General features: G+C 50.5%; 2 protein-coding genes across 3 annotated transcripts in view; both read left to right on the top strand.

Annotated features, from left to right (window-relative positions):
* The window catches only part of CHUK (component of inhibitor of nuclear factor kappa B kinase complex), a 28,371-nt gene extending 24,103 nt beyond the window's left edge, over positions 1–4,268 (top strand). Inside the window, exons 20-21 of the mRNA XM_080348046.1 lie at positions 419–518; positions 3,909–4,268. Coding sequence (XP_080204172.1) covers positions 419–518; positions 3,909–3,935 — 127 coding nt within the window. The 3' untranslated portion in view covers positions 3,936–4,268. The remainder of the gene's footprint in view (positions 1–418; positions 519–3,908) is intronic.
* A 147-nt stretch (positions 4,269–4,415) lies between these two features.
* ERLIN1 (ER lipid raft associated 1) lies at positions 4,416–23,030 on the top strand. 2 transcript variants are annotated; one of them, XM_080347618.1, is made up of 11 exons: positions 4,416–4,860; positions 6,464–6,545; positions 7,069–7,115; positions 11,888–11,949; positions 13,426–13,551; positions 14,441–14,514; positions 17,266–17,324; positions 18,222–18,313; positions 19,035–19,124; positions 19,365–19,444; positions 19,644–23,030. In XM_080347618.1, the coding sequence occupies exons 1-11, from the start codon at positions 4,748–4,750 to the stop codon at positions 19,860–19,862; spliced, it is 1,044 nt and encodes a 347-aa protein (XP_080203744.1). In that variant the 5' UTR covers positions 4,416–4,747; the 3' UTR covers positions 19,863–23,030. The 2 variants fall into 2 exon arrangements, with proteins under 2 accessions (XP_080203744.1, XP_080203745.1); XM_080347619.1 differs by lacking the exons at positions 4,416–4,860; positions 6,464–6,545 and adding an exon at positions 8,511–8,706 and having other exon boundaries at positions 7,066–7,115.
* Positions 23,031–23,387: the final 357 nt, after the last annotated feature.

The following is a 23,387-nucleotide window of genomic DNA, read 5'->3' as shown; positions in this document are numbered from 1 at the left end:
TCTCTCAGCCCATCCTGGCTGAATAAGAGAGCTGTTAGGAGCTGAGGGGTTTTCCTCTTCACCTCATCAGCAATTTTGCTTCCAGTCTGCGCAGCAGGAGGGAAGACGCCCCTCAAAGGCTGCTCAGCCCTTGACCTGCAGCAGTGCTGGTTTTGTCGGGGCTGTGAACATCAGCATCGAACCATTTGGCCCTTTCTGTCTTTCTGAGTGTTGAGGGAAATACCTGAGATCTGAAGATACACATTTTCTAAGGAGGATTTTGCTGGAAGTCAGTTGATTTTTTTTTCTGAAAGCTTGAGCAACCTTTTCTGCTTCTTCTTTTCTCTCTGCTGCTGTGAGACAATTTTCACCTATGAGTAATGTGGGGGGAATTACCCTTTAAGAAGTGCTGTCATCATATGTCTTCTTTTCCATGCAGGGAAAGTTTTGTCCACGTGATAGAAGAGAATATGAATTACCTCGAACTCTTTAATAGTATCTTGCAAGAGGTGAGACAGGAGCAGAACAACAGCATGATGGTAAGTCGGATGTATCCTTGAGGACTTGATTGTTAGGAGCCACAGCAGGTTCCTCTGGGGGTGCGAGAAACTCCATGAATAGGGTCATTTTGGATGATGTGAGTGGCTGTGGCTGCCGTGTGATGTCTGTTGTTCCTCCTGGACTCAAGCAACTCTGTCCTTACGGAAGGTGGCACTTGACGCTGGTGTCGGCCACGCGGTCTGTGTGGTGGAGTGGGCTGTTCTGTGGCACCCCTGCCTGGTAGAACTTGCTCCCAGTGTTGGTTCCATTCTCAACTGGAGAGTCCTGGTTTGTGTCCCTGCACTGGAGTGGGCAGGGTTCTCCACGTCCAGAGCCCTTTCCTGGTCATTAAACGAAGCTCTCCTCAAGGCAGAAGTGGGGCTTTGGAGAGCCCTAAGAAGGCTCTTTGCAGAAATTAGTGTTTGAAAAGTCCAGAGGAGCCACAAAAATGATCTGAGGGCTGGAACAGCTCTGCTCTGACAACAGGCTAAGAGAGTTGGGGTGCTCAGCTGGAGAAGAGACGCTCCAGGGAGGACCTTATTGCAGCCTTTCTGGACTTGCAAGGGGCCGATAAGAAAGACGGGGACAGACTTTCCAGCAGGGCTTGTTGTGATAGGACAAGGAGTGATGGTTTTAAACTAAAGGAGGGAGATTCAGGCTGGACATGAGGAAGAAATTGTTGCCCCTGAGGGTGGTGAGAGCCTGGCCCAGGTTGGCCAGAGAGGTGGTAGATGAACCATCTGTGGAGACATCCCAGGCCAGGCTGGATGGGGCTCTGAGCAACCTGAGCTGGTGAAGATGTCTGTGCTCATGGCAGGGGGGGCACTGGATGCGTCTTGAAGGTCCCTTCAACCCAAACTGTTCTATGATTCTACGGTCCTATGAAATAGCAAGAAACATGACACAAATAGACAACAATCACTGAAACGCTTTGACACAATTTGAAACTCTGGTCCTGAGCTACTGGTTGAGACCAGTAAGTTACTGGTGAAAAGAGATACCAGAAGAACGAAGAGCACAACAGAATACCAGTCTTTTTTAAAAGAGGGTCTCAGCTAATTTTAGAGGCTGTAGCATAGAAGCCTCTGTATAAATATAATGTGAAAAGGACAATTAGACATATAAATTAGCCTGTTTATAATGGAGAAGAGTCATACAGCTTCTGTTTGCGTGAGATTGTCTCAGAAATGTATTGCAGTCCCGTAAAGAAGTCAAAGAGCCACTGATACACCGTAACTTGGATTTTCAAGAAGCTTCTTAAAGGTCTCCTTAGGGATAACTTCTGTTCTCATGGGATAAAAAAGTTTTGAAGATACTCACCAATTCTAACTGCTGAAATAACAAGTAACAGAGGGCTGGGGAGACTGAGATGGCTGATGAAATTGGGCTCTTCTAAACACTTCTAAACACTTCAATTCATAAACATGTTCTAATGTTTGCGAATAGTAGTAAACAGTGAACTAAGAGTTTACTGGAGTTACTAAGTTATGTGGGATGGTGAAATGTAAGCTTATTAATGGAAGTTGCAGGCAACACTGTAATAGCAAGAGATTGAGCAATATGAATGGGGAAATGAAAGTAGCTACTGATGAAGGCAAAGTAATTATGTTAGTGGGGAAACCAGCCTTGACTGTGTGTAGCCTGCTCATCATCCATTGGTTGATGAATGCTTTGTTTGCCTTTGAGTTCTGACAGGGTTGGTATCAGCGGTGTAATACAACCTTATGTCTTGTCTCCGTGCTGTGGCTGGAGATGCACAAAAAGCCGTACGACTGGCTGCTTACCTGTTAATCATCTGTGTCATAGAATCACAGGATGTCAGGGGTTGGAAGGGCCCTGGAAAGCTCATCCAGTGCAATCCCCCCATGGAGCAGGAACACCCAGATGAGGTTACACAGGAAGGTGTCCAGGCGGGTTGGAATGTCTGCAGAGAAGGAGACTCCACAACCCCCCTGGGCAGCCTGGTCCGGTGTTCTGTCTCCGTCATCTCCTCTCTCACTCCAAGACGCAGCAGCTGTCTCTGGCATGTTTTAACCCTAAAGGTTAATTCATGGTTGTGGAATCACACTCTGCAGATCAGCACCCATTTTGTTGTGTTTGATTTCTTTCCCCTTTGCCTCGCATCAGGGCACAGGAAAGCAGCAGAAAATAGGATTTGTCCTCTTCAATTTGCCTGGGGAAAAAACAGAGGAAAAAAGAATAACTATAGGAACATTTTCTGTATTACTGCATACATTTCACTTGCAGCCATTCTTTATTTTTTCATTTGTGTTCTTGCCCTCCCAGTATATGCCCCATGGGGCAGGAGGAACCCCAGCAGGGGGTTTTATGGAGACACAAAGTGTAATTTCCAGAGTGCGTCAGCCTGTGTGCACTACAGTAAGCATGGGGGACTTAGTATTGAGGGCAAACCGAGTTGTGAGAGTGTGAGGTTACCTTTCAGCTGTTACCATAGATCAACATGATCCTTTGAGTAGAGAGGGATGCTGGATGCTGAGTGAAATAAATAACTTACGCTTTTTCTATGGATAAACAACATTTAATCCATTTCCTTGTGTTCCGTAAAAACGCGTTCATTAGAGCATAAGCAAAACAGCGCTGGGTGCGCGGGGGATTCACTCCGCCCAACACGCACACTTTTAACAATAAGAAGTGTGCTTAAATACAGTATGGTATTACATATTCATAATGACCCCAGAAACGCCTGTACATATTCATGACCTTTCCTGCTTTTAATTAAAATGAGTCTCAGATAATCATTTACATATTCCCCTCCTTGACCCTCCCCTGTTGCGCCTGCGCAGTGTCACTTGGTGAATTTGAGGAAGGGTCTTTAGGGGTCTTTGGATGAAGCTCCTTCAGCTTCGTCACAGTGAACTTTTTACCTTTGGCTCATTAGGAGGAACTGGCTGGAACCCAAGCTACCAAACCGACTGAAACCAGACTGGCGCCCCCTTTTTGCTGTAAATCTCGGCTATCTTGTCTCCTCAAGGTTGCAGCTGGTGCTGTAGAACTTCTTATCTCGGCATTTAATGAACTCCTGCTTTTTTTAGCACAATTAGTTACATACAGCTCTAAACTAGATATTAATAATGTGGTTTAAAATGTTAGCTTGTTAGTAGGCCCTTATTATATAGTTGCTTAACCCTTAAAGTGTTAGTTCCCTCTATCAATATAACTTCCTAAACAAGTTTCATAACTTTTTACATAGAACTTCACCACCTTTTCCTTTTCCGAGTTCAGAGTCCGTGCCTCATTTGGTTATACCTGTAAACATTAAACATCTTAGCACGAATCACAGCTGCATTTTTCACACTGAGCGTCCTTTGGAAATGTGCGTCCAATAGCCGTTCCCTTCACTACCGCACTTTTCTTGCTGCTTCTTTCAGAGTTTTGACTGGAGCTGGCTGAAGTAGCCCAAGGAGGTGACTGTGCTGCTGTCTCCAACGTGCCTGCCTGCTGAGAGGGGGCTCGGCGGCCTTCAGCGCCTGGAGCCGGAGGCAGCTGGGCCGTCCATCGCCTGCTGTTCCATAAACCTTCATGGAGTTGATGCCAAAGGGTGGGGGGCAGTAACAACCGGCGCTTTACAGGCCGTTGCCACGTTGGGCAACCTGCAGGGCCCTCTGTGGGCCTGGTGCCACGGAACCTCCCCTGGAGAGGGAGGGGAGCGCTGCCCGCCCACCGCTTTGTCACGGCTGCTCTGGTGTGTAATATGAATGTATAGATTATATATATTTTAAATAGAACTGTCTGCAATAAACGCCGTGCTGAGGCTCTTGCTCGCGGCCTTGGCGCCTCCGCCCGAACGCCGTTGCCGGGCAACGGGGCGGTGGCCGTGACGCCATCGGCGGGCGCCGCGCGGCGCGCCGTGGGGGGCGGGGCCTGGGCCGCACGTGGGCGCGCGGGGCCGTCACCGCCCAGCGAGCGGCCTGAGGGGCGGCCGGGAGGCGGCGGCCGGGCCCACCGCGCCGGGAGCGGCCTGCGGGCCTCGCTGGGCGCCGCCGGCCCCGGGGCGGAACCCCGCCGTGCATCCCGGGCGGTTGTAGGGGGCGGGTCCGCGGGGTGCTGCGGGGCACGCTCGGCTCTTCGGCCCCGAGTCGGAGCGGTTTGTTGGAAGAAGGGCGGAGAGACGCCGTGAGAGCGGAGAGAGAGCGCGAAGATCCCGGGGCCCAGCCCCACCGCCCGGGCCAGGCGCTGCTGCCGCCCTCCCGGCCCCGCTCCCGGCAGGATGAGCATGGCCCAGGCCGGGGCCGTAGCCGCAGCGGCCTCGGGGCTCCTCGTCTTCTTCCTCTACTGCTCCATCCACAGGGTGGAGGAGGGACACCTGGCCGTGTACTACAGGTACGTGCCTGCCCGCCGCCCCCCTGCCCGGCCGGGGCTCCCCCTCAGCTCCCCTCCAGAGCACCATGTCGCTCCCGCTCGCTTACACCACAGGGTGTGGGCCACGGAACCCCAGGACGTCAGGGGTTGGAGGACCTGGAAAGCTCATCCAGTGCAATCCCCCCATGGAGCAGGAACACCCAGATGAGGTTACACAGGAAGGTGTCCAGGCGGGTTGGAATGTCTGCACAGAAGGAGACTCCACAACCCCCCTGGGCAGCCTGGGCCAGGCTCTGACACCCTCACCCCAAACAAGTTGCTTCTCATCTTTAAGCAGAACCTCTTGTGTTCCAGTTTGCACCCATTGCCCCTTGTCCTGTCACTGGTTGTCACCAGCAGAGCCTGACTCCATCCTCCTGACACTCCCCCTTTCCATATTGATCCCCAGGAATGAGTCCCCCCTCAGTGTCCTCTTGTCCAGCTCCAGAGCCCCAGCTCCCTCAGCCTTTCCTCACACGGGAGATGCTCCACTCCCTGCAGCATCTTGGTGGCTGCGCTGTACTCTCTCCAGCAGTTCCCTGTCCTGCTGGAACTGAGGGGCCACAACCGGACACAAAATTCCGGGTGTGGTCTCCCCAGGGCAGAGCAGAGGGGAGGCCACACTCTGTGCGGAACCATTTCGAGTTTCCTTCTTTCTGAAGCCTGGGCTGCTTTTCCTTCCTCCCTTTTTCTGCATCACAGTTTGGCTTTCAAAGCTTAGAGGACCAAAGTTCTTGGTCTGCGCACCCATTGATTTTTCCCTGTGACACAGAGGGCTTTCACCTCTGTCCCAAGGCTTTATTTGCTGCTTTGAAACAGGTTTTCTCCCTGGCTCTGGGCTGAGTTTAACCAGGGATTTGTAGCTGCTCTGAATAGCATCTCTAGAGCAACTCATTGGTCTGCAACAGCGAGTGGTCACTAAATGACTAGGTTTTGCTCCAAAAGCACCGATGTTTCTGCACTTTTTGCTATTTCTGCTGTTTTTCTGCCCTGTCTTTTCTACCCTTCACACTCACCACTGTGGGCCAGTTTTCTTTGCACCGCTCCTTCCTTTAGTTACAAGTGTGCCAAACAGCACAGGACCTTGCAGGACGCTGCAGGGAACCCGACTGTGCTACGAGGATTGGTCACTTAGAGCTCTCCTCTGTCTTCTAACCACCTGTCAGTGGGTTTTCTTTGTGCTTTGGGCAAGGGGCTGTGCCAAATGCCTTGTGCAAATCCAAACTGGTGGCATTGTATCAACTGCTGGATTTTTCCATGGTTACCAGTGAACTGTTTAGAGAGGAAAATGTGTGTTCTTGAAACCCTCTGCAATGTTGCAACGCTGGAAGAATTGAGCAATATCTGCCTTGTCTGATAGTTAACTGCTTATAGCTCTGAAGCGAATGATTGCTGAGTTGCAGCAGGCGAGTATCATACGCAGTCAGCTCTTTTTGTAGAGGAATTGTTGGCAGATTTGGTGCAGGGGAGTCATGTAATTTGTGCTGCCGCGGCTGTGACTCCTGGCAGTTTGAATATACTTCCTCAGCCTGAAACTATTTTGCAGTTGCTTACGCCTTTTCCTCATTTCCTTGTGTCTCTATAGGGGCGGTGCGTTGTTAACCAGCCCGAGCGGACCAGGCTACCACATCATGCTCCCATTTGTTACCACCTTCAAGTCCGTGCAGGTCGGTGCCTCCTCATCTTGGCAGAGGGCGGGTTGGGAGTGGATGTGGGTGGGGATGTTGCTGGGTGGGGATGACGGGTGTTTCCTCAGTGATGTGATGGTCAGAGCGGCAGCTCCTGCCAAGCCCTTGGTTCCTTCTGCCTTAGGTGGCAGTCCCGGCTGTGCGCTGGGACTTGTCCTTTTGGTGGCATCTGCACAGCGTGTGGTGTGTTGCTTGGGACAGGAGATGTCTTGCTCTGGGAAGACAGTCTGTGTTTGTGGCCTTAATTGTTTCCCAGAAGAGCTACAGGTCTTAGTGCCGCAGGAGTTGAGAGCAGAGAAATGAGCACAGTTGCCTCTCTGTCTCCCAAAAGGTTGTTGAAAAGAAGTCTGTCTTCCGCCCACACCTGCAAAAGTTGGGAGAGAGGCAGAGGATGCATTTCTGACTCAATTTTTGGCTTCTGTGGTTGTGAGGGTCTGGGCACAGCTTGATCTTCCTGCAGAATGGAGAGGGTTTGTGAGCGCTGCTTGTCTTTCTATTTCAGACCACGTTGCAGACTGATGAAGTGAAAAATGTGCCTTGTGGGACAAGGTATGTTTCTCCTTTGTATTTCTTGTGGTGCGCTCTGTCGTGTGGTTTGCAGCCGGTCATTTACAGCCCTGGGACACAGAAACTGGACAGTAAAGGCACATACGCTGTAATTTATACCACACTGCCCTCTGTTTAGCGGTGTTTTCTAGTCTGAATCTCATGGCCGATACAAGTGCTGACCTCAGCGATGGGCAAAACTAAATAGCGAATGGAAATCCTCCTGATGGGAGGTGGTTCGTTTCAAATACAGCTCAAGGAAATGAGTCTCCTGGAATTGTTTGGGCATTTTTGGAATGGACGTTTCACCTGATGTGAAGAAAGAATAGGGACGAATGCTGTGCATGGGTGGCACCTGCCTGCTTCATCGTTAAGTTGTCAGCACAGATCTGTGTAGTTTTAACAAGCGGAGCAGGAACAGAAGGGGAAGGCGCCAATCTTGTTGTGTTGGTTCATTCACAAGTAAAAGTAATGACCGAATATGTTTCTTTAAAAATAAATACAAAACTGGTGATTTGCCTTTTAGCTTTAAGGTACTCAACAATATTTCTGTTTAAAAATAAAAAAAAGGAGAAAATTCAGTATGATTTTAATGATGACGAAAAACAACCATCTTGAAATTTAAAGTTAGTGGCAACATTAATAAAGCGGAGTTAATTTTGATCTGGTTTTTAGCCCTTATTGAAATGAGTTGTTGGAATGATTCCTATAGCATCAGATATCACTTGTGCTCAGGTATTAATGTAAAGCTCTCCCAGGCCCTAACTGCTTTTAATTTTGGGTCTCAAACCCCTTTCAGGCATGTCTGTATATATAATGCTGGTGTTCAGCGCTGCAGCCAGGGTTTGTGGTCAGGTAAAGAGGCTTTAGGTCAAGCAAAAAGCAATTGCAGGAGGGAGGAGTAAGACTCATTACGTTCTGTATTCCTGTCTTTTAAATGGCACAGTCTGTTTAATTCTGTAGAGTTAGTTTAAGTTCCTTTTGCATTTCAGCGTTGTGCAATGCAGGTGGTTGTGGAGTAATAAACGTGCTTTAAAACACCAAACAGCTGGTGAAGCATTTCTTAGTTAATAATTGAATGCACTTCAGGCCAAAGATCCCAGTAGCCCTGTTTATTTTTAAGGTGTTCCTGCAGGAGCTTCTGGATTTGCTACATTTGGAATCAAAGCTGCTCCGAGCCAAAGCTTTGAGTCTACATTTCCATAACAAAACATGAGCTGATCAATAACGAATGGGTCAAATCTGAAGTTTCACTGTCCCAGTTCAAAGTTCATTATAAGAGTAGACCCTAAACAGTTTAAATTTCTACAATTATATATTAAACCTTGAGATTTTAAAGGCTGGGTTTGTCTTCCCCCATATTCATGTTCCTTTTCCCTGTGTCCTCATCGACATTAGGAAGTTTCTGAATGACGGTGTGGTGTCTCATCCCCAATTTCTGCCTCACCTGTCCCATCTATACGTGACAGCGTTAAGTGAATACATTCAGTGCAAGTCCAAAAACTGATGGAAAATCAGTTCAATCAACCAGTTTTACAAGAGCAAAGTACTCAGAAGGACTGACTCAAAGAATCAATTGAGAATGAATATACTTGTGAGTATACTAGTTGTGGAGTAAAATGGGTTGAAAATGGTGTTATGGAAATATTTCACAGGAAAGTTAGCATTTTTCTTATAAACTGAACTGTAAAGAATATCGCACAAGGATTTACAAGGCCAAGAAACTGTAAGTATTGCTCGAGCACTAGATGTTTATTTGCACAGGAGCGAGAGGTGTCTTTGGCAGGAGCACAGAGGAATGCTGTTCTGGGACAGGTCCCTGTTTGTTAGCCGGTCACGTGGAGAAATGCGGCATGAATATTGCAAGGGGATGTATTGCGTTAATCCCCGTATCTCTAGACAGACCAGATCTGGCCTTTAAGCCCAATTTTTACATGCTCTGATTGCCTAACCTGGTCTGGTCTTACTGAAACGCCTGCTAGTGCGTGTTAGTCTCCTGTAGCTTTCCCTGCACGCTTTCACCTTGTCCTATTGCTGCCTGATTATGCTTAAGCTTCTCCCAGGTGCACATAATCCATGTGTTGATCCTTCCTTCAGACTATGGATATCTTCTTGTTCCTCCCTCCCCAACCCTGCTCGGGCCGTGGAAACGGCGGCGGGGAGTCGCGAGCACTGGAAATCTCCCATGGGAGTCACCCGCTTGCCCGTGGCAAATGAGGCAGTTTGGAGGGCGGCAGTGGCTTGTCCAAGTGTGAAGAGCGAGTGCTGCTTGAGCTTCAGCTGTAGGTGCCAGAGGGCGAGTAAAGCGGCTGTGGGTGGTGAGAGGGTTTGTACAGTTGCAGGTCAAGACGGTGTGTGAATCACCCCAAATCGGTGCATGGCGCTCTGCCAGAAACCATCCAGGACGGAGCCTCCTGCACCCCGGGAGTTTGCTGAAATCTGCTGGACCAGGCTGTTTGACAGGATGTCTTGTCTGAGATGCTCACTCAAAGATCATAGGATAGAATCACAGCATCATAGAATGTCCTGAGTTAGAAGGACCCACCAGGATCATGGAGTCCAACTCCTGTCCCTGCACAGGACACCCCGCAGGTCACCCCATGTGTCTGAGGACGTTGTCCTGTCTCTTCTTGAACAGTGTGAGGCTTGGGGCTGTGACACCTCCCTGGGGAGCCTGTTCAGTGTCCAGCACCTCTGGGTGAAGAACCTTTTCCTCATGTCCAACCAACCCACCCTCCCCTGGCACTTCTGCCGTTCCCTGGGTTCTGTCGTTGGTCACCGGAGAGAAGAGCTCAGCGCTTACCCCTTCTCCCCTTGTGAGGAAGCTGCAGCCGCCATGAGGTGAGGGCTATTGGTCAGTCTGGCTCCTGGGTTTAGAGCAGCAAGGTCCAGAGAGCCATCCCCACTGCACCATGTGAAATGATGATGGCACCTGTTCCCTTGAAGCTGTTGCCTGACCAACAGAACTGCCCTGGCTATTCATACAGACTGGGGAACAAGATGCTGCAAAGCAGCTCCATGGAGAAGGATTTGGGGGGTTCTGGTTGGCGGCAAGTTGAACATGAGCCAAGAGGGACCTGTGTCCTGGTGCACCCAGTTGAACATGAGCCAAGAGGGACCTGTGTCCTGGTGCATCCAGTTGAACATGAGCCGAGAGGGACCTGTGTCCTGGTGCATCCAGTTGAACATGAGCCGAGAGGGACCTGTGTCCTGGTGCATCCAGTTGAACATGAGCCGAGAGGGACCTGTGTCCTGGTGCATCCAGTTGAACATGAGCCGAGAGGGACCTGTGTCCTGGTGCATCCAGTTGAACATGAGCCGAGAGGGACCTGTGTCCTGGTGCACCCAGTTGAACATGAGCCGAGAGGGACCTGTGTCCTGGTGCATCCAGTTGAACATGAGCCGAGAGGGACCTGTGTCCTGGTGCATCCAGCTCAGCATCACCAGGCAAGCAGGGAGGGGATTGTCCCGCTCTGCGTGGCCTCACCTGTAGCATTCACCGTGTGCAGGGCTGGGGACACAGGAGAAAAGGACATAAAGCTACTGAAGAATGTCCAGAGGAGGCTACAAAGCTGGTGGAGATTGGAGAGGAGGCCATGAGGAGCGGCTGAAGTCCCTGGGTTGGTTCAGCCTGGAGAAAGCTGTCACTTGCAGTGAGAAACAGTTGTTTTATTGGATGTGGTGGGACAGGATGCAGAACAGATGAGAAAAACACATACGCAGCTATTATAACCGCTCCTGTGACCTGACATACCTATAAAGGACCCATAAACCTGGACTGGTTCTTTAGAGAGAGCAAGCAAGAATGACCGTGATGTAAAGAGAAATCTTGAGTGAAAAAGGGATTAATACTCTTAATAGTAGTATCTCGCTGGGATTTAAGTCTCTTTTTAGCCACAAATATATTTTCTGCCAGCTTGTCCCTTCCAACAGGCAAGTTCAGCCCATCGACAACATTTTCAGGCCTTAGCTTGCCATGCAGCAGGCGGGTTTGCAAACCAAGAAAGTTCAGGTGATTTTTGTGCAGATGTAGCAGCTTTGAAGTGATTAAGGTCTGCAAAAGAAGAAACCAAGCTTGTCGTGGGCAATAGGTTTGAGTTAAAACACCACAGAGACTCAGTGTGAGATCTGCTTGTGGGGATCAGCTGTCTAAACCGTTTCTGCTAAAGCTTCTTGGTTGTAATTTGCCTTTGCCCTGAGGATCAAATCATGAGTGTCATGCTTTTAAAATACACTCTTGAGACAAGAGCTGCACATGGTTGCGCTGTTACTGCAGAGATATTTGCAACATGATACTGATGCAGGGAATGTGAATTAAAGCGCTTTGTTTCCTCCTCTCTAACAGAGACCTTGTCGAGTTCCTGCCGGAGTTAGTGAACGCATGAAATCAAACTAAGGGCTTTTCTATTTAAAATGTGCCATCTGCTGTCCTTGTTGCTTTCCCTTTGTTGTGCTGGTCACCCCTTTCTGATGGTTGCAGCTACGTTCCTGTTCAGAAATGTTTTCCTTTAGCTGGCCAAGCAGGAGATAAGTGAAGCGAAAGGGCTTTTTGCAGACTTGCTGGAGGACGCTTTTGGTTTATGCAGAGAGAGACCAGTCTGTACAAAGCTCGGGGTTTGGTGCCATCTAACTGCAAAATGCTCAAGAAGTTCAGAATCGTTCTGGGTAAACATAGCAGAATTTAGTAAAAGACGGGAAAAGATGCCTTGGCTTTAATTATGGTCCACTGTTAATGGCTGCAGTAATAATTCCTGCATTCTCTTTTTCGCTTACAGCGGCGGCGTTATGATCTACATTGACCGAATAGAAGTTGTGAATAAATTGGCGCCGTATGCAGGTATTTCCCATCCTGTTTCAACAAGCAGCACTGTGACTGCTCTTGGTTTGCAAGACTTCATTCTCCATTATCTCGCTACTCTTCTGGTTCCCAGTACTGTAGTGCTTGGTTCCCTGCGTGTGCGTGTGCAGGCTTTGCAAAGAGCCACAGGTTTGCAAAGATAAAACCAGTTCTAGGCTTGCTTCTGCCCTGTACGTTTAGAGATGTGCTGGGTGCTCAATCCATCCTGTTTCCTGCTGCTGCAGGGGAGACACCCATGGAACTACACGGCACAAATCCGCAGGTGCTGGTCAGCTCAGCTCCTGGGAAAATTACAAAGGCAAAGCCTATGGAGGAGCTTTGTACCTTCTTCTTTCACCAGCTGCCAAACCAAAAGACCCGGAGTCCAGTGTTTAGATTGCGGGGTGACAATAGAACCCTGGCAGATGTATTGTTAAGCCCCTCTCCCCCCTTCCCACTCAGGACAGGCGATCGGGAGGGAAAGAAGGACAGAGAGAACAGAGTTGGAAAAGTTAAAAGTGTTTTACTAATGCTACTAATAAGAATAGAGAAAATAATACAAAACCTACAAAACCAATCCTGAAAGTCCCAGCGACTGCAGAGCCGGCACCCGAAGTCCTGGACTGGACTCTGCAGCCAACCGGAGCTGGATTCAGTCTGTCACTGGCCTCAGTTCACAGGGACGACTCACAAGGTCCTCTCCTAATGTCGGCCAAGAGGAAAAGGGACGAGATCTCGTGCTCTCCCACTTTTTTATGCAGTATTCACGTGAATGGGATGTTATACACAGTTGGTCAGTTCCTTGGTCACCTGTTTCTCGTTGCCCCTCTGGCGAGATGTCCATCCATGCTTATCAATAACCTCGCATTCCATTGCTGTGTTCACCAAAACATGTGTCTGGTTCTCCAGGAAAATGCAGCTCATATGAAGCTTTAGCTGACAGGCACATTCACTACAAGAGAAACTTGTTTTTAACAAAACCAGGACACCCAGACAGCTGTTTATTTCCAGCAGCATAGCTTAATGCAGAACACTGGTGCAATGAGGCACTGAAGGGTGAATGAACGTTAAAATTGTGGGAATGATACTTGTTTTCACTTTATAGTAGTATCAGTTCCTATACATGCAGGTCCTGGTCAGGCTTGACTGTTCTGTATGCAGATCATAAAAAAGGACTGTGCAGTATATCTTGCTGTAATTACTCCGCTCTTTGAAGTCGTATAATCCCAGCAGCACCGCAGAGGATGTCTGCAGGTTTCTCTGCCCTCCCTCCTTCCCATTCATTGCAGGCTTCTCCCTGCTGCGCCGGGCAGCTGTGGCTTCATCCTGCAAGCTCCGGAGGATGGAGATCCCCCCGGCACCCGTCCCGGTGCTGCGCCGCGTTCCTGATACCCAGAGCTGCCGTTCCACAGTTGTGGCATTGCGGAAGGCAATACGCATCCGTGGTGACCTCTGGTAATTCTCTTGCCCCCTCAGTGTACGATATCGTGAGAAACTACACCGCGGACTACGATAAGACCTTGATCTTCAATAAAATCCATCACGAGCTGAATCAGTTCTGCAGCGCCCATACCCTGCAGGAGGTGTACATTGAGCTGTTCGGTAAGTGGGTGTCCCCTCCGAGGGCTATGTGATCTCCCTATTCTGCTGTGGAATATGTTCCAGCAGCCTCCTGTGAGCAAACAGTCTAGAATCCACCTCCTTATGTATCTATATGACACTTCCCAAGTGACTTCAGTGGTTCAGATTTCTTTGTCTTTCCACATCTGCATGTGGGAATTTGATTTCGGTGCTTTTCCGCTTAGAACTGAATTCTGGATGCCCAAAGTAGCCACATGCATGGGGTCGTGCCTGTTGCCTTCGCTATGCTGACAGTTTTGTCTTGTCCACTTCTACTTTTAGGCCACTATTCTGTTGCTGAATTGACCTTCACTATGCTGACAGTTTTGTCTTGTCCACTTCTACTTTTAGGCCCCTATTCTGTTGCTGAATTGATGTTTTTACGTTAAAAGCTTCCTTGTGGCTGTTTTTAGCCAGTGAGAGCCAGAAGGGATGTGCTGTCAGTTCATTGCAATGCTCTGGTTTTTTCACAAGGGGGTAGCAGTGCTTTAGGAATTAGCAAAGCTAATGTTCTGCTTCTTGGTACACACCTGTGCCCCCAAAACCATCAGAGCACCACGTTTGTTCTTGAGTGGCAGAGCAGGGGAAAATCAGTTTATGGAAGATTGATTGTCAGAGTTTTAACATTAAGAGACTCTAACTCTTTGAATGCTGTACTCAGATTTGCCAAATATCTGTAGTCAGAGGGGATTTTGTGGTAATACATGCAGCTTAATCCTCTCCTAACTGGCCATTTCTGTGGAAGGATCTTCCTGGAGCTTGGAAGTGACAAAATGTGTTTGTTCAGTAGCTGGTGCTGGGTCCCACAGGTCCCTAGAGGCTTAAGGAGAAACAATGATAAGCAAAGTGATCTCTCTCCTGTTCTCCACAGACCAGATAGATGAGAATCTGAAGTTGGCCCTGCAGAAGGATCTCAATGTCATGGCACCAGGTCTCACTATCCAGGTAGGTTCATTCCCTAACGAACATTATTCTTTATTCCACCTCTAATTTGCTCACCTTTCACTAGATCAATGAGGTTTCTTGCTTCAGTTTTCTACACGATGTGAAACAGTTGAGCCTTGAGTTGAGCTTTGTCAGTTGAAGACTGTCCCTGTGATATGGACCGCTTCTAAATGCTTGTTTTATGTTAGGGGAGGACTTGTAGGATAGAGAAAATGACTGTTTAGGCCACAGACCTGCAGGAATTGCATTTAATTTGCAAAGAGCAAGGTAATGTTTTTCTTCAAGCTACCTTGGGCACCCCTGCAGAGCTGGGTGCGCCAGTGCTGTTCCTACCGGTAACTGAAGAGGAGGAAATCTTCCTCCTTTCTCCATTTGTGCCAGAGATAGAGAAGGATGTTAGATCTTAAGTGATTTTCTGCTTACACTTAATGTTAGAAAGTCATCTTTAATCTCAGTGGGGGTATGGGACACACTGACTTTTTGGCATGTTGAAGTTCAAGGCAACCAGCTGTGCAAAATACACCTGAGGCTTGCGAGGGTGAAGTTGGCAATCTCTGGAGATTTCTGCTGTAGGGATGAGTGAGGCCAGATCTGTGTTGCTTTTCTTGTTGCCACGTTTGTCCAGGCTGGCTATGCACAGCACGTGAAATGCTGCGATAAATAGCGTTCTGCTTTGTGGCTCATTTGTGCACAGGCTTGCTTGGTAAACCACAGTGTCTTACCACAGAGAAATTGAGATGGCACCTGCTCTTCCAAATATCCAAGCTAACTTGCAGTGTACATTGCAGAGAGATTTCCTATGAAGGCTCATCATCAATCAGAATTATCGTCGTAATGTAAAGGCCCTTTTTGATCTCAGGGTGCAGAAGGGCATAAAGCTCACAGTTCTTTGTTGGGAGATGTTAACTACAGAGCTAGGTCTTCAATGAGTGCCATCCCATCTCCAATTTGGCATTCACTGTTGGTTGAAAGTTGAGGGATATTCTTGCCTACATGAGCCCGGACTGAGTGCACCAGCCCAACAGTTTGAAGAGGTTCCAGAACTAGCGAGGCAAGTGATTCATCTCTTGTAGACTCTGATCCTGCGCTCGTGTTCCTCTTGTTCCCATTCAAAGCAGAGCTGCACCCTTGTCTCTGGAGAAGTTGTGCCTCAGCACACACCTCTGCCATGGTGCTGTGTCAGGAATACCCAGCTCCTGCAGTGAAGTACTTAAGTGTACTTAGAATTTAATTTTTTGCGAGCTCTAAGGGAAATAATCCTTTATTTGGGCATAGTCAGAGATCACCGACAAGTCGTTTCTTAAACAAGCGACACAGAAAACAACTTGATATTGAAAAGGTGATGTTAGGGGAAATTAGTAGCATTTATTTCTAGGTTTATTAAAGTTATTTAGTGTATATGAAACCTTCACAAGTCCTCCAAGTTCCCTGATGCAGAACTTTCTTAACTGAAATGGTGACGGCAGCCTGACAGTCTGTGACCAGCCGGAAGGGCAGCAGGGCCGGGTGCTTCTGGAGGGTGTTGGATGCAAGTTTTGGCACTGATGAGCAAAGCTGAGTGGGAGGGGCGCTCTGCTGGACATCTTAGAAGCAAGATCTGTTTGGGAGGTGAAGTCTGGTTGCAGAGTGAGCTGGAGCAGGGGTAAGGTGCTGAGGTCAAGGTGCTTGGAGGAGGGATGCTGACAGGAGAATTATGGGCCTGGGATTAAGGAGGACAGGACTGAGCTGCAGAGCAAACAGGAAACTCACAAAAGGTGGAGCGTAGATAGATGAGTTGGCAGGAATAAAGTTAAACAGAGTGCTCGGGGACAGCCTGGGGCCTGTTGCATGGGAACGGTCCCTTTTCTCGCATACAGAAGCTTGCCTGGACGTGTCCGCACCCCGTTCCCCTCTGTGGAAGCCCCTTGGTTCTTTGCAGATTTAATGACCCCAGAGACGAGCAGCTGGTTCAGCACTAACTTAACAGTGGAGATGGAGCAGGAGGATTGTGAAGCAATCATAGAGCTGTGGAGCATCAATCTGCACCTCCCAAAACTCAGTAATGAGCCACACAGTGTGCCACCTGTGCAGCATTAGCTCTTGGTCCTACCTCTGGAGGTGTTTCCCTCATGTTGCACATAGAGAGCTCTGCAGAGCAGCTTGGCAGCTGTCTCTGGCCTCTACCCGACTTGTGGTGTCAGCACCACCACGCACATCATGCTCGGTGGTCTGCAATCACAAACAGCGACAGATTGCAGCTGCCACCCGTGTCCTGCTGCTCTCCTTGGTCTTCACCGTGATGTCTTTCACGGCATGGTCGCTTTTGCAAGCTTTTCTCCTGGAAAGCCCATTCTTGAGCTCATAGTCCTGCAAGTCTCGCTCTTGTGATTTCATTTCATTTGGTTTGTGAGCCCCTTTTTTGAGCAGTGCTTTGGGAAGTGGTGTCTGGTGATTAAAGAGTCTTTGGGGTGGAGAGCTAAGCTGCTTCTAACAAAGGACATCTTTAGCAGTCTGCTCCACGGGCCTTACTTAGAATCATTTTGGTTGGAAAAGACCCTCAAGATCATCGAGTCCAACCATAACCCACCCTGGCACTGCCCCATGTCCTGAGAACCTCGTGTCCGTCTGTCCAACCCCTCCCAGTCCAAACCCCACTGTTATGGGCGGTCTCGGATCAATGTCCAGAGCACTACTGCTAGTTTTGCGAAGACATTGCAGAGTTACATCAAAACATTTAATTTAAAATACACTCACTTTTTTATTTTTCAACAGGCCGTGCGTGTTACGAAACCCAAAATCCCAGAAGCCATCCGAAGAAATTTTGAGTTAATGTGAGTAGCTGTACATAAAAGTGTATTAATTGGTTTTGAGGGTGCGGCACAGACCTAATGCTATTAGGAAGCTCTTACTTGGTGAGAGGTGGGCTCTAGCCAGTGTGTGCTTGGCTAAGTGCCCTCACGCATTCTCTTTCTCCATTTCCATTGCTCCTTCACCTTGAAGCCTTTCAGCCCTTCACAGAGGTGGTTTTTAGCATGTACAGAGTCAATATCTGGTCCTTTATATAGAAGGAACACCCATGCGCTGTAAAGAACCTGTACAAGACTTATAAACTGCATTCAGGGCTATCGACATCTCACCCCTGAGGTGTCCTGCAGCAAACTCACAGAATTGCAGTCAGGTTTTAGTGTGATACGTACCTGCAGAGGCATTCTGTCACAACCCCTTCCCAAAACAGCACCAATTCTGCAGCAGGGTGCTGGGCGCTGTGTGTGGGTGAGCCAGGGCACCCCTGGGAACGGGGATCCCCTCCACTCGCATGGGAATGGGCTGGTTCCTTGGGGCCGGCTGGGGTTTCACATGCGGTGTCTCCGGGACCCCTTTGGTCAAGGGGAGATGCCGTTGGGTCCCCAATCACCTCCTGAGCAAGCCCGGCTCCCCCAGCCTTTCCCATCCAACCTCTCCCATGCGCCCAGCACTGGTCTCCTTCCTCCCGAGAGCCTCAGGCTGTACACAGCACCCAGCTGTGGCCTCCCCGGTGCCAAACAGCTGGAATGAGCCTCCCTATGACCTGCTGGCTACGCCTGTGCTCGTACAGCTGGAGACAGAGCTGGTATTCACGGCTGCAAGGACGTGGTGCTGGCAGCTGCTCAGCTTCTTGTCCCCCTGCCCTGGTTTGCAGAGCGGCTCCCCAGCTCCGTTTCCATGTGCTGTGGTTTCTCACCCTGCAGGGAGGCTGAGAAGACCAAGCTGCTGATCGCAGCCCAGAAGCAGAAGGTGGTGGAGAAGGAGGCAGAGACGGACCGGAAGAAAGCGGTCATTGGTATGTCACCTGCTGGGAGTACCAGCGGACGGGGCCAGACTGCATTTCTATTCCTACATCTCCCAGTAAGCTGGAGTAGGAGGTTTTCTTGCATCGCTGGCAGCTCCCTGAGGGAGCATGGCCAGGCTGCATGTGGAAAATAGAAGTGTTTGTGCTGCTGCATCTACGTCCCATGTCCCTCCCCAGAGCAGCAAACGCCTCTGTCCTACAGCAAGGCCAAGAGGTAACAGCTCTGCCAGAAAAACTGCTTGGCCTTGAAGCTAAATGTCCCTAAATGCCAGGGAGAATCACACCTGCAAAAGCGATGTCAGCCAGTGCAACTCTGGCAACATCAGCAGTGTGTTTTCTTTTTGTAACTGTATTTAGGTTGGATATTAGGAAGAAATTCTTTACAGAGAGAGTGGTCAGGCACTGGAATGGCTGCCCAGGGAGGTGGTGGACTCGCCGGCCCTGGAGGTTTTTAAAGTGAGGTTGGACGTGGCACTTAGTGCCATGATCTAGTAAACAGACTAGAGTTGGACCAAGGGTTGGACTCGATGATCTCTGAGGTCTTTTCCAACCCAGTCGATTCTGTGATTCTGTGATTCTGTGCTTGGAGTACAAATTGGTGCTGTAGGATCCCAACAAGGAGGAAACTGCTTGCAACCAGGTGCTGGGGTCGGGGTACTGATGCTGAAGCCCTGAGAAGTGAATGTCTGAGCTGAGCCTATTGTGATTGCAGAGGCAGAGAAGGCGGCGCAGGTGGCCAGGATTCACTATCAGCAAAAGATTATGGAGAAGGAAACAGAGAAGCGCATTTCTGAGATTGAAGGTAACCGTGCTGCTGGGGTCATCTTCAGCCCAGGGTGGTGGCAGGTAGAGGAACCTCAGAACTGGGCCCACAGACATCGCTGTCCTGCAAAAACTAGTGCAAAGTTCTGCACTGGGGTCATTCCCGCCCCTTGCAGGTGCCTCTCCAAGGAGTGTCAGTGTCACCGGCATGGGACAAAGCCTCAGCTGCTCGATGTGATGGGGCTATTCCCTTGCTAATGCTTCTTTTCCCCTGCTTTAGATGCTGCATTCCTAGCAAGAGAGAAAGCAAAAGCTGATGCAGAGTACTACACTGCTCGGAAACTGGCCGATTCCAACAAGGTGAGCACTTGAAAGCTGGTCAGAAGAGGACTTGCTTACTCTTTCCCCTCCGCACAGGAGATTCTGTTCAGGTGGGCAGCACAGGGAAAACACTTGATTTAACAGCCCACATCCCAGGAAGCAACTGCTTGCGATGAAATCATACGATGTGGGGCCCGGAAGGTTGTGTCTTAACAGTATCTGGTTTCTCTTTTTGTAGCTGAAACTTACCCCCGAGTATCTGGAACTAATGAAATACCAAGCGATAGCTGCGAACAGCAAGCTGTATTTTGGTGACCGCATCCCCAACGTGTTTCTGGATTCCTGTGCCTTCCAGCAAGCCAATGTGAGGACTGCCCAAGAAACCAGCCTCCCTTCACAGGAGGCCCCGCAGCCCTCTGCGGAAAGCCACCTCACAGCAAAGGAAAACACTGGCTGACAGAGGTGGAAGGATAACCCGGTGTAGCTCAACAGCTGGCCCAGCTGTGGATGGGGATGCTGCCTTGTGCTGGTGCGCCAGATGCGGCTTATGCGTGGACATCTTGTGTGTAGGTGGCAGTTGGGTTGATTTTTCTCCTAGCAACACGTTGCAAGTGCTCTGCCTCTTCCGTTTCTTCCCCTATTAAATTGGTGCTTCCAAATGAGGGATAATCCTGTACTAACATACCTATACTGGAATATTAAAAGACAGACACCAGGAAAGCCTTCCGCAGTAGGTGCAGTTATTTAGCAAGCGTTCCTCTGGAGGTTGGAAGCGTGGCTTTGAGTGCTGTTGCTGCGCACTGGTCGTTTCCCAGCGCTCCTCGCTGAGGCCGAGTGAAGAGGTTTCCTTCGTCCTGCTGAGGAAGCTTTGCTTTGTGGACTCTGAGGCAGGTTTCTACCATCGCTATCTTGAGGACTCCAGTGGAGTGGGCTCTCCTTGGCCCATGGAGGCTGCGTGTTCGTGCTCAGGCCTGGCGAGGAGCGGTTTGGTGCAGAATAGGTTATTTGAATAGGATCTGCATAGCCATAATCTTCTTTCCTCTAGGCAGTGGCACTAGATAACAACTTGGAGCAAGCGATGTGTAACGGGCTTCTGTAACTCCCCCTCTCCAAGCAAGAGCCTCACACTGGCTGGCTGGGACTGACTGTATGTGGTACGTTTCGGCGGGGTGGCTGGGTTTCATCTTGCACCCTAAAGCAGATTTCAGAGTGCATGGAACACCTCCAAGCAGCGGGTTGGGAACAGAGCTGGGAAATCTTTGCTCAGACCCCACAGCCTCCCTGGAGATCTTCTCAGCTGGGAAAGGAGACTGAACCTCCACTGCTCTGCCTTGCTGGCCAAGGGAAGGGGAAGAGAAGAGTGAAGGGACCCCGCTCTGCAGCAGAGCAGATGTTTGACACCTCACTGCTCCCCCATGCAAAATCCACCGCTCCAAGAAGAACTGGGACCTGTCCTTGAACAGCCACGATGGGAGCGTCCTGCTGGCCCTCTGGTCACTGGCCAGGCTTTGCCGTGGTGCAGGTTTTTGACTCGCGAGCAGTGCTGGCAGGATGCTCTTTTCTCTGATATGCATTGTAAATCCAGCTGCTCCTCACGTGCCACTGCAGGGTGAAAGCTGCGCTCGGGGAACATCTGCTAGTAGGATCTGCTTTCCTCTTTCCCTCTGTCCTCCCGTCTGCCTTGAGGACTCGCTTCTTTCTAGGACCTGCTCCTCGTTGTGTTGTGCGGTGATTGCAGAAGATGATGGCTGGGGAAGCAACTGGCAAGAGGTTGAGCTGGAAGGGCATCCCCCAGCTGGCAGCACAGCAGCATTGCCTGCTTCTCAACCCACCACCCGTTCAGGGATGGCCTCTCCTCCACCAGCTGGGACATCTTGCGGTCACCCCGCTTCCCTGTCCCCTTGGTGCAGTCATGTGCAGTGCTCAGCCCTGGCGCAGCTCACCGGACGGGCCGGTGGGTGTTGAGATCTGTCCCTGGCACCGTCTGCAGCCTCAGAGCAAGAGAAGGGACGTGCTTAGCTTTTGCGCTGGTGAAACATTTAGCTCAAAACTTATGGCCTGAGCTTCGCCTCTGCTAATGATTTCCCTACGTGATTTGTGTGGGCTTCTGGCTTTCCAGTGCTGTGTTCCTGTCCTATGGGGCTCGTCTCAGAACAGCAGCATCTCTCCTCAAGGAAGTCTGGTAACACGGTGCCTTATGCTGTCTCAGCTCCTGCTCTGGCTGATTCTCCTCCTTCTCTGGGGCAGAGCAGGGCTGTGTTGACTCTCCTGCTCCTGCTAATACCTGACTGTGGGACTTTGCAGCAGCTTCAGGTGGTGTTTCTGTCCTACATCTGTCTGCATCCTCCCAAGGCCCAGCTGGTGCTCTGCTCCAAGATACCATCTCCTCTTCAAACCCAGATGTTGCAGAAGCACAGGACCGGGACCCTGCCCCAGAGAGGCCAACTGAAGGTGCTGAGCACCAGTCCTGGCTTCCAGGGCGGGAGATCATGGTGCCTCCTCCTGCCCCAAGGACAAGAGGAAGGTGCTCTTGCTGTCACCAGGAGAGGTTTCTCCATCTTTTGCTGCACATACCTGATGCACAGGGGATGTGTTACAGGTGTGTGCCCTGCAGATCCCAGCCTGGGGAGCACTAAGCCGAGCTTTTGCGTAGGGCTGCTTGTGTCGTCACCTGCCGAAGGCTGTGATGAGCAGTGCCCTCCTGGCACAGAGCAGCCTTTGCAGGACGCTGGAGGGCAGGGAGCAGATGGGATGTTTGTGTCGGGGTGGAGGCAGCGGAGCCAGCAGGCCGGGCAGAGCGATGCCACCGGGGCCGAGGGCAGGAGAGGACGGGGCAGAGTGTTCCCACCACCGGACCCTGCGGTGTCCCCCGGGGAAAGGGGACCGGGCAGAGAGGGCATGGCAGCATATTTCGGAGCTGTGGTGGTTGAAGTGCTATTTGATGTGCGAGCTCAAGGTCTCCTTCCACCTGCGGGAATGGGGAGTCACATCTCTGACCCTCCAGCTCCTGGGTGTCACTTGGCTTGCAGCACGTGTGTAGCAGCAGAAACATGGCCACTTTGGTTGAATTCTGAGATGAAGTCGGGCTTTCGGAACAGCAGCACTGTTGGAGGGGATGCAGGCTGGTCTCTGTGTTTGCTCACTGGGGCTGGCATCAAACCCTGGGCATCCGGCTGGGTGGACAGGGGAGGTTCTGCCAGCCTGGAGGTGACAGGAGGGAGGGAAAGCACTAGAAGCAATAAGGAGGCAGCGCACAGCTGTGTAGCGATCAGAGCAAGGAGGGGCTGCAGCCCTTGGGGTCTGGGCCTGACTGGGCTTCCCTGCGGCTGCCCGGCTGGGTGCAGGATTGTGATTTAGTGGCTGTCACCCTGGTTTGGGCTGGTTTGGGTTGGCAAACCTGCAGCATGGTGTGCGTGATGCTCTGTGCCTTCTGCAAAGCCTCCATCCGTGGCTTCGGGAGCGGGTGTGCAAGGGGCGGGAATCACCGCGGCTTTAACAGCCCAGTCTGGGCTTTGCTTCTCTCTGAGCTGGGACGTGGCTGCAACTGGGAACGTGGCTTTGAACTGGTTTTTCTCTCTGCTCGAAAGGCCCATGTGCTCCTGTGAGTGAAGGGGCCGGCCGCTGGATCCACACCTTCTTTAAGGAAACACGATACCTATGTTCAAGTTTACATGCACAGTGTTAATTTCTTTTGATAAAGCAGAATAAAGTTATTTTGTTACCATTTCCTTGGCGGCTCCGTGTGTCCTGGGCTGGTGTCACTGTAGGCTCTGGGAGAGGGCACACGTGTGGCTCTCGCCCTGCAATACCGCGGTGTCTGGTTGTGTGTCCCCAGCTGCGGTGACTGCCGCCCTGCAGCCCCGGGGCTCAAAGAACCAGAGGAGGGTGGAGTGGAGCAGCAGTAACAGCACTTGCTGTCGTGCTTCATTTCTGCTGCCGTCTTCTGGAGCCTCTGGTGGGACCTGAGCCCTCCTGACCCTTA

Source organism: Nesoenas mayeri (assembly GCF_963082525.1).
Source record: "Nesoenas mayeri genome assembly, chromosome: 7".
Taxonomy (NCBI): Eukaryota; Metazoa; Chordata; class Aves; order Columbiformes; family Columbidae; genus Nesoenas; species Nesoenas mayeri.
The sequence above is the reverse complement of the archived record's forward strand: the minus strand, read 5'-3'. Positions and strand labels throughout refer to the sequence as shown.